Here is a 10,401-nt window from a genome sequence, read left to right on the forward strand (position 1 = left end):
CTATGTATGTATTTCTGTCATACCAGGATACAAGTTCTGTTTAGAAATAACCCCGAGAACAGCTTCCATATTTTATTTTCACATTGAAAACCAGTCAGATTTGCTTCAGCCTCAAACCTCGAAGAGCGTGTTTATGTAAAAATAAATTGACGCGGACAGCGAGACGCGGTTTTTTTTTTTTTTCCTAAACGGGAAATGGGTTGAACATTTTTCTCCCCAACATCTTCCCATGCTACTCTGCTCACACACCGCGGAGACGAAGTTCGAAGTTCGGGTTGGTGTTCACCGCACCTCCCCGGCCGCCCCAGGCACTTCCGGCACCGGCACGTCCTCCCGCTCCGCTATTGGCTGCAGTTTACACAGCTTTCCTTTTTCATTGGGTGGCGTCCACGCCTGTCAAAAATCCCAGTCCGGCTTGCTTTCCTCCGGTTGCAACTTGGGAGTGCGTTCCTAAGGTTCCGGGGCAGATGGGTTTGGGCACTTTCTGGAAGGCGCTGTGCGCCTGGAGGTCGGCAGCGACACGATGTGGCTGCTGGTCGTAATACTCCATTGTCCATTCTTTTATTAAGCAAAAAAAAAAAAAAAACAACACGAAACAAACGAAAAACACTCTCGTGTTGAGCGCTTACCCCGTGTGGGGGCCTCTGGGACCCACACATGGTTTCTGTGTCCCAGACGCTCACGTGGGATCTGCAGGCAGTTCCCGCGGGCTACAGGGGTCGTGGCAGGTACCCTGGACGGCCCTCCCCCAGTTTATCGTAAGTCACAGGCAGAGGCTCAAAGACCAGCCTGCAACCCCACCTGCCCCCATACGCACACTGGCTGCCAACTGTCACCCACCACGGCCTGCCTGCATTTTCCCTTTAAAGAGGACTTCCCACCCCATTCCTTACCACCACCACCCCCTTACTTTTATAAATGTTTGTTCTGCGTCACATAAGTGTTTGGTCACTGGGGACACAGCAGTGAACAATACAAGTTTCCTGCCCTCACGGTAGTCACCGTCTGGTAGGACAGACAGTGAGCACCCAGAAAGGACCCTGTGGGCCTGGCACAGCGTGCGAAGACCAGACAGGGCGGCGTCTGGAAAGTGACGAGAAGGGGCCCTCGAGGTGGCACCCGGGTTCCCCGCGGCTGCTGTAACACACTGGCCACCAGCTCGGTGTGCGAACACAAGTCCGTGGCGGAGTTCTGGGGCTGGGAAGTGCGATGTGGGGGGTGGGGGTGGGGTGGGGGCGGGGACACTTCCTCGACTTTTCCAGTGACTAGAGGAGCCTGCGATACTCGGGTGGACCTGCGTCACCCTGACTTTCGTCTTCACTGTCCTGTTTCCTTTCCGTCCTTCCCTCCGACCCTCCTGCCTCTTTAGTATAAGGATCCTTGTGTCTTTCTTGGGGTCACCTGGATAATCCAAGGGGACCCTCCTTGATGCCCATTAGCTTAATGAAACATCATTACATTGAGTTAAGGAGTCTCACAACTCTTCATTTAACCACAGCTGCAGATTACCATATTCACAGGTTCCGGGGCTTATGATGTGGATATCTGGGGTGGGGGGGGGCATTATTCTGCCTGTCACAGATGAGGTGGTCAGGGAAGGCTTCTCAGAGGATGTGACCTTTGAGATGAGACCTATCGAAATCCACAGACAAGCTCATGGATTGAGAAAATGCTTTGGGGCCTGGCCACTTTGCTTCCTCCTCAGAGAAATCTTCCCAAACTCAGGTTCCATTTGTGCCCACCCACACGGGCGCTCACATCTGGACAGGGATTGAGGTGGCAGGTGACCTGAGCTGAACTGAGTGAATCCCAGTGTCCTATCCATGCAGAACCCCTGCCACCCCCACCCCGACTTCCTCAACTTCCGGGTGTCTCCTCCCCCAGCCCAGCCCCGACCCAGCCCCAACCCCGTCCTGAGTGGTGATTCGCTGTGTGTCCTGCTCTGTCCTGTCGTCTCTGTGTCTGTTAACGAAGGGAAGAAGAGTCTTGAGTCCAGTGACAGTGGTTCTTGTCTAATTAAATGATACAAAGATATCACATTTGCAGCTGTGCAGTCAAAGGAGGGAGTACATCCCCACTTCGCAGATGAGGAAACTGAGGCTCAGAAAGGCAAAGTCACTTGTCCAGGGTTCCCCACAACTCAGCAGCAGAGAAACCGGGGCACTCAGGTCCCGTCCACCTGTGGGTGGGTGGACGTCGAGGCCCCAGCCCCTCTTCCTGGGTGCTGGGACACCCGCTACTTGCCCAGGGTCATGCACACAGTCGCGGGGAGACTCCAGTCACTCAGCTCTCCATAGTCGGTGAAATCCTGAGCGGCCACCTGGATGTGGTACCTGGCTCGGGGTCGCACAGCCCTGAGGGTGAAGGAAGTGGCTTCGATGGGCCCCACCTGCAGGCAGAAGGAGGGCAGGTCAGTGGGGATGGGGAGGTTGGGAGGGGCTCAGTCCTGCTCCATCCTAAATGACAATCCCTAGGGATGTTTCTCACTGACCAGAACACCCCTCATCAGCCCCCAACTGGAGCCTCTTAAACATCTTGCTGGCTGAAGAGATACCGCCCTCCCTGCGGTCAGCCAGTTCTTGGAGATGGCAGAGGGTCAGCCAGGACCATGCCTTTCACATACAGACCAACCAGTGCTGAGTCTATCCCCCCCACAGCCCTGCCCTGAGCCGCCCAGGGCCAGGAGTTGGGCACCTCAAGATCACCCTGGAGCCCAGAGGCCCTCGCAACTGCTCACTTGCCAACCCTGAAGCGTTCGCCCTGCCCGCCTCTCCCACCAAGACTCTGGCAGGGGGCTCTGCGCCCGCCCCCACCCCCCCGGCCCCTGGTCCTGCCACCTGGCGATGTGGCAGGAAATGTAACCAGTTCTTCCCACGGCCTTGACTCAGGCACCAGACACACGCTCAGCTCTGGCTCTTCTGCTCATCCCTGTCCCTCCTTTCCTCCCTGTCCACGCGCTCCCTCCCCAGCCCCGCCCTCCCCCTCGCAGGCCCCGCCCCCATCCTCACACAGGCAGCTCCCCAAACCCAGGTTCCCTACCCGCACTGACCCGTGTGGTAGCCAGCCACCGCACCGTACATTTTAAATTTAGATTAATTAAAATTTAGATTAATTAAAGGTTGCACAACTTAGTAAATGTACTCATTTACTAAGCCGTTGTACTCATAACAAAGCCGTTGGCTCAGTTGCTTTTTTTTTTTTAATTTTAAATTTTTATTGAGCTATAATTGATATTTAGCATGGTATTTTTTTTTTTAACACCTCAGCACCTGGTCTTCCTAGGTGGTCTCCCATCCAAGTACTAACCAGGCCCGACCTTGCTTAACTTCCAAGATCAGATTGGATCTGGCTTGTTCGGATTGGCATCTGGGGCACTTTAAAATGGTGAGTTTTAAGGCACGTAAGTTCTATCCCGATTTTAAAATTGCCATTTTCACCTTTCGACTGCTGTGAATTGCACTGCTATGATTTCTGTGTACCAGGACTCATTGGATTTTAGTTGTTTAGGCCAGACTCGTTACTGGGCTGTCTTTATGTGGCACGCCAGCCACCTGGAGCTCCGGGGAGCCCCGCCCCCCAACTCCCGCATGCTGTTCTCCCTAGCTGGGACCAGCCGCCAGCCACCCACTCCATATCCTCTTCACCTGGCGGAAGCGGGAAGTCCCATGACGCCTGTAGCGGATCCAGTACTTGAGTGAGAAAATCTCCGGGAAGGGCCAAGACTTGGGGGGCCCCCACTGCACCCCCAGCTGCTGCCCGGGGAGGGGGCTCAGGCGCACCTCTTCTGGAGGGTCCGGTTTGACTGATGGATAAACAGGCACGGTCAGCGGATGGCGGACCAATTCACTCGTTCAAACAGCCAACGAACATTAATTGAGGGCTGAGTGCCCAGCGGTGTTCTGGACACTGGGGGCCCAGCAGTAACCAACACAGACCCAAGCCCTGTCCATCGGGGCAGAAGACAAGAGACAAAAGCCAACCTACTGATCATAAGAAGCAGCGAGGCCTAGGAGTGCGGGAGGGGAGCGGTCTGCAATGCTTTTTTGAGATGTAATTTGCATACCGCAAAACCCACCCTTCCAAAGTGTGCAGTTCAGTGGTTTCCGGCACATTCACAATGGTGCGTGACCATCATCACTGTTTAGCTCAGAACATTTCCTTCACCCCCCACATAAGTCCCACATCCTTTAGCAGTCACCGCCCGCGCCCGCTCCTGGCAGGGAAGGGACGGGCAGGTCACGCAGGGCCCAGTGGGCAGGGGCGGGGAGGAGGACTTGGGCTTTGACCCCAGGGCGGCGCGCGCCCTGGAAGCGGTGGGCCGAGGAGGGGCGGGGCCTGACTCGGGTGCTCACTTCGCCCTCTGGCGGCTGCGGGGAGAACAGGCCCTGGGAGACGAGGGTGGGAGCCGGAAACCTGGGCCAGCCGACTGCTGTGGTCCGGATGGGCCGCAAGGAGGCCCGGCCAGGTGGAGGAGGCTCAGGAGGGGAAGAAGTGGGCGGGTTCTTGGTTAACTACGAAGATGGAGCCCACGGGATCCATGGTGGAGGACAGAACTGGGTGACAGGCAGGAGGCGGGGGCGCTTGGGGGCAGGGGAGCAGAAAGAAGCCAGTGGCCCTCCACACCCCCAGTGCTGCCCCCACTCACTGATGTGCTCTGGGACGAAGGGCACGAAGCTGCTGCTGACGCCCCCGGGGTGGACAGCCGTGACGTTGAGCATGTAGGGCACCATGGAGAACATCTGGATGTCCGGGATGCTGCAGCTGGTGGCTTCCGGCTTCTGCTGGAGGCAGGGCTGGCTCTCCCCATGGGCGGCCACGCCGAGCCTGGACACGGGGAGGGCACTGTGAGGCCTCCACACTCCCCGCTGGCCAGGCCTGTGCCCTGAACCCCAGCGGGGACCGCAGGCGGGAGCCTGGGGCAGGTGCTCACCCCAGCCTCACAGAGCCTGCAGAGACCCGGGGTCGCAGGTGACGTGGCATGGGAGAGGCCCAGCTTCCCCGGCCTAAAGGTTTCTGAACCGTCCACATTCCAGCCCTAGAATTCCGACACCCTGAGGCCCGCAGAGTCCCAGACGCGGGAATCTGAAATGGTAAGATCCCTGTGCCCTCCGGTCCCGAGCCCACAGATGCCAGACTGCAGAGCCGACTCCGTGCCAGCCGCAGGACCTTCCACAGTGTTCGGAACGTCCCGGTTCTGCACCGGGGGATGTGGTGGGCAGGAGCTGCCTCTGGCTATCGGGCCCTTAACCCTGGTGAGCGCCTCCGAGGTCGGCCTTTACATTTATCCAATCTAGATGTGAAGTTTCCCAGTATCGGAAGACTTGGAAAGGTGGTTCGGAATAAGTGAATCTGCTGCTCCAACCTCGAATTTTATGAAATCTAATCAGAAATCAAGAACTTGCAATGAAAGTGTAGCATCTGCATCGAAATGTGCTATCTGTGTAAAACACACGAGGAAGGTTGGAAAGATGGTGAAGTGCCGAATTAACTTTAAAAATGATGAGTATGTGTTGAGACGAAACTATTTTGGCTATTCCTACTAAGTATTAATTTCTACTATTTAAATATGCACCTTGTATGTGAGTATGTTCGATTTTTATCACAATCAAATTAAGTGATAAATATTTGGAACATACGGATAATATTTAAGATATTAAAATTAATTTCACCCATTTCTTCTTTTTTTTAATGTGGCTTCTAGAGAACTTTAAGGGACCCATGTGGCTCACAGTACGTATTGGGGGAAGTATAACCCCGCTGGTCAGCGCTGCCCTGGAGTCAGTCGAGTCTGCAGCTGCCCTGATTCTGGGGGGCTGTCAGGCCCGGATGCAGAACCCCCGGGGAGCCCCTCCAGGCCCTCTGACCTATATGTGGCAATAAAGGACGTGGGCCCGGTGGAGTTTGCAGCCGGCGGCAGGGTCCAGGAGCAATCGACGGCGACCGGGTACCGGAAGGCCTGGCAGTGCACCCTGGGCTGGGCGGAGGCTGCCGCGGGATCTGGACAGAGAGGGGCGAGCGCGGGCTTCGGACCCGCCCGGGGACCGCAAAGCCCTGCCCTGCACTCATCCCTGCCCGCCAAACTGCCGGCCGGTGCCGGGCATACAGTCGGTGCCTAATAAAGGTCTGTGGGGTGGATGAGCACGCGGATGGAAGGCGCCGACCCCATCTCTCACCCTCGCCACAGCCCGCTGAGGCAGGAACTAGGGGCCCATTTTCCAGATGGGGAAACTGAGGTTTAATAAACCACGGCGGGGACCTAGGTGGCAGGGAGATATTTTACCGTGTCCTCTGTGCTTGGTTTCAAAGCACACGAAACGAATGCACGGGGTCAAAACCTCTCTCTCTCCCTCTCCCCTCCCCCCTCCTGCCCCTCCCCCCCCATCACTCTCCAGGCTGTGGAGGCTACTTCCTCGCGTCACCTCGGGGCAGGACACATCCTCTCTGTCCCTCAGGTGCCCCATCTGTGCAATGGGATGGTAACCCCCTCCCACCAGGGGCATGCAGCAAGCGTGAGAGCTCCCACACCACCCCAGAATGTTCCAGTCCTTGGATAATGTCCCCCTGCTCCGGCCCCCCCTAACCCCCCGGGGTCTCACATACCTTCTCTCCCACAGCAGGGGGAGTGGCCGGCCCAGAGGGCGAGGGTCAGGAGAAGTCTTAGGGACATGGCTCCAGGGGGCTCTGCTTTCGGCTAGGGCGGGGAGCAGCCTCGGGAAGAAGGCAGGGCACTTGGACCCACCTGGGGGAAGCCAGCCCCCGTCAAGGCCCCCCACTTCCCTTTCCTGGGGTCTGACTCACTGGCTGGTGTGCGGGGCCACGGAGAGTCACGCGTGGAGGGCAGAGGAGCGCCCGGTGCCTCCGCCGGCCGCCCGCCCTGGACACCGATGCGGAAGGCTCTGCGGGTGGGGGCAGGGAGAAGAGGCAGCGAAAGGGAGAAGTGGAGACCCCGTGGCCTTCCCGGCAGAGCCCATCAGTCAGCCCTTCCTTCCGGCTGCGTGAGGAGGGCCCGGGGAAACCCCAGGAGGGGGACGATGACTGGGAGAGAGACAGAGACAGGGAGCGGGAGACCCGGAGGGAGAGGCTGAGACAAGAGATCCTAAGAAGGAGACAGAGAGACAGACAGACAGACAGACAGGCCAGACAGGAAGAGGGGAAGATAGAGACAGAAAAAGAGAGGGTGACCGAGAAGCAGAAACGGGGGGAAAGACACAGAGGGGCAGAGACCTGGGGCAAAAGGGACACAGAGAGACCCGGGCGCCCACACAGGGGACGCCCATGCAGTCCCGTGACGTGGAACGGGCAAGCCCCACGTGGGGGCTCGAGTCCCGCGCCCCGTCGGGGAGGGTCCTGGGCTGCGGGCAGGACAGGGTCCAGCAGCGAGCGGCACTGGGGACCGAGGCCAGCGTGGGAGACGAGGGGCATCGCGGCAGACAGCGCGCGCGGTCTCCCTCGGCGGAGGGAGGCCCCGGGGGCGTGGGGGCCTGCGCTCGCGCCCGCCCTTCCGAGGAGCGGAGCGGGCGGGCGGGCTCGTCACGTGCGAGGCGGCGCAGCTCTGCGTCCTTGCCGGGGCGGGCGGGCGGGCGGGAGTCCCCCCGACCCGTGGGCCCCTCGGTCCCGGCGGCTGACGAGCCCGGCTCCGTGTCCGCATGCGCAGTGGGCCGACGTCCAGCTGGTTCGCCCTCTGGTCTGCCCGGGCGGCTGTCGCGCCTCGTCCCTGTCTCGTCCCGCCCGCGGAGCTCACTCCCTTACTCTTAAGTGGATGTTGAGGGACACACAGGCTCCTGTCACTGCTTGGAAGCTGCGACGGGGCTGCAGTCGCTGCTCATCCCTGGGAGACGCCTGTCCTGAGGCCCGGGAGGCAGAGGCGGGGGTCGTTTCGGTCACGGGGGTGGCCAGACTCTGGCGTGGCCGGCATCTCTGCTGGACGCGGAGGAGCCTGGAAGACGCGAGATTAAAGGGGCGTGGGCTGGAAAGCCATAAAAGTAGGACAGTCGCCAGGCCTCCCGGGCGGGGAGGAGCCAGGGGACACTGGTAGGCACCCTTTAATGGCGTCCCACGTAGCTTGGGCGGTGGGCCGCGTGGCGGCAGAGGCGTGTCCGGTGTCAGGCTGGGTTGGGAGGTCAACAGGTGGCTGTCCGGAGAGCCGTCCAGACGAGGCGGGCGACGAGGGGGCCAAGAGCTCCGGTGGCCCCTCCCTGCCACACACCCGGTGAGGACAGTGGCCCCCCGCCCCAGGCCAGGGGTGCGTGGGCGGCCAACGCCAAGCAGGACGAGGGCCGCCACGGAGCCGAGCTCAGGCCGGTGGCCACGCTGCTCACAGGCACCCTTGGCGGCCATCGGCCATCGTCTTCAGGTCTGCGGTCTCTGAGGCCCTTGGCTGAGGCACGCCCAGAATGAGGGGGGCCATCCCCAGCCTCCGGGGAATCACGGTCCGGGCTGCAGCACCTCGTGGGTCCCCGGATGTCCCCACCCCGGAGCGGAACGGCGGGTGCGAGCGAGAGACGGCCACATCAGACTTCTGGTCGATTTTCTAAAAGGCTCGGGGAGCCGGTGAAGACGCAGCTGGATTCTTGGTTAAGGCACAGCTGGATTCTGGCCGTGTTACAGCTCACTGGCCCAGCGAGGCGTCTGTAACTTCCCCCGCTATGTGGATCGGAGCGATTCCCCGGGCCTTCCTGGGGTCTGAGCCTTCTCGGCAGGGACGTGACCTTGGGTCAGGAGCCCTGTGACATCCTGGCAGGTTGGGGGAAAGGCCAGGCCCAGCTTAACGAACTCATCCTGCACATCACACCCGGGTTCTTCACACCGACGTAGCAGACGAGAAGGGCGCGTGAGCCCAGCAGGCCCGAAACCAGACGCTCACGTAACAACTATTAGCAAGAGCTGGTTTTCACTGCCGTGGAGGTTCAGGGGTGCGTGTGCATGTGAGAGAGAGAGAGAGAGAGAGAGAGAGAGAGAGAGCAAGAGAGCGAGGGCCTGATTCAGACAATGCAAAGCGCAGGAAATCATTTTGATGAAACACAGAATCTCGCTCTTACCTCGGGAAACTTGTCGGCGATGTCCACAGCAGGCCAGTGGTCCACGAGACCCCGTCTTATTTGGCAGAGGGAGAAAGCCCGACTCTAATTGTGCGTCGGCTGGCTTTTGACATTTAAGTCGATGTACTTAACGGCATTCATTCTCATCTCGTTTAGCGCAAACCGCGGGTCAAACGCGCACGCAGCTTCTCTTCACGGCCTTCTTAACCTGGCTGGGGAGCCAGGCAGGGCTAGGACAGGGCAGGGCGGGGCCCTGGAGTAGGGTGTCTCCTTTGGCTTCTCGAGCAGAGACAGCAACGCCCCTCCCTGCAGAGAAAGCAGGGGATTCCGCGGCTCCCACAGAGGTGAGGTCAGAGGGAGACGGCAGGCGAATAGTCTGAGAAAAGTCCAGAGTGAGGTCAGGTGCCGGGGAGGAAACGGGAAAGGTGACCCCGATGGTCCCACTTTGCTGGAAACGACAGCCGGAAAACCCCAACTGGTGAGTCCGGCCGGGCAAGCCCAGCTCTGAACAGCGAAGGCGCTCTCGGGAGACTGCTCCGGCGTCCGGAGCCCATCGGGGCGTGAGCGCTAGGACAGGTAGTGGACAAGGTTGGAGCGCTGGGCCGGGGCGAGCCGCCTCAGTCCACGGCTTCCGCGTAGCAAGCCCCCAGCGACAAGGAATGCCACCGGCCACAAGGAGGGGACAGAAGACGGCCCGGGACTCAGACAGCCTGCATGGCCGGAAGGCGCTGCAGGGCCTTGGGCGGGGTCCCGGGGTCCCCGTCCAGCTCCGGGGCGGTTAGAGGAAGAGGAGTAGAAAAGACACAGATGAAGGACCCTGCTTAGGAGCAGGGCCGGGCTCCACTGGACCCCAGAGTGGGCTCAGCCGCTGCCCCAGAGGCCGCCTGACCTGCCGGCGGGGGACACGTCCAGCTGCCCTCTCCAGAGCGCGGCCGGGGCCCGCTGCAGGTCAGGACCGTGTCCTTGGAGCCCTTCTTGGTTGTCAGGAAAGATGAGGACGCGGGACGGGCGAGCCCCATGTGGGGACTCGAGTCCCGCGCCCCGTCGGGGAGGGTCCTGGGCTGCGGGCAGGACAGGGTCCAGCAGCGAGCGGCACTGGGGACCAAGGCCAGCGTGGGAGACGAGGGGCATCGCGGCAGACAGCGCGCGCGGTCTCCCTCAGCGGAGGGAGGCCCCGGGGGCGTGGGGGCCTGCGCTCGCGCCCGCCCTTCCAAGGAGCGGAGCGGGCAGGCGGGCTCGTCCGCGTGGGAGGTGCAGCTCTGCGTCCTTGCCGGGGCGGGCGGGCGGGAGTCCCCCCCAACCCGGGGCCCCTCGGTCCCGGCGGCTGACGGGCCAGTTCCACGTCCCGCAGCACGGAGCGGGC

The 10,401-nt window shown here is 60.6% G+C and overlaps 1 protein-coding gene across 3 annotated transcripts; it reads right to left on the bottom strand.

Annotated features, from left to right (window-relative positions):
• Positions 1-1,996: 1,996 nt before the first annotated feature.
• EBI3 (Epstein-Barr virus induced 3) lies at positions 1,997-10,063 on the bottom strand. 3 transcript variants are annotated; one of them, XM_036234088.1, is made up of 7 exons: positions 9,039-10,063; positions 7,750-7,936; positions 6,601-6,896; positions 5,865-5,997; positions 4,646-4,824; positions 3,645-3,802; positions 1,997-2,389 (listed from the first exon to the last, which is right to left on the bottom strand). In XM_036234088.1, exons 3-7 carry the CDS (start codon positions 6,665-6,667, stop codon positions 2,237-2,239), a joined length of 690 nt encoding a protein of 229 aa, XP_036089981.1. In that variant the 5' UTR covers positions 6,668-6,896; positions 7,750-7,936; positions 9,039-10,063; the 3' UTR covers positions 1,997-2,236. The 3 variants fall into 3 exon arrangements, with proteins under 3 accessions (XP_036089981.1, XP_015999904.2, XP_036089982.1); XM_016144418.2 differs by lacking the exons at positions 7,750-7,936; positions 9,039-10,063 and having other exon boundaries at positions 6,601-6,708; positions 6,799-7,345; XM_036234089.1 differs by lacking the exons at positions 5,865-5,997; positions 7,750-7,936; positions 9,039-10,063 and having other exon boundaries at positions 6,601-6,622.
• Between the last annotated feature and the right edge of the window lie 338 nt (positions 10,064-10,401).

This window comes from Rousettus aegyptiacus, unplaced genomic scaffold (assembly GCF_014176215.1).
Source record: "Rousettus aegyptiacus isolate mRouAeg1 unplaced genomic scaffold, mRouAeg1.p scaffold_m13_p_16, whole genome shotgun sequence".
Classification (NCBI taxonomy): Eukaryota; Metazoa; Chordata; class Mammalia; order Chiroptera; family Pteropodidae; genus Rousettus; species Rousettus aegyptiacus.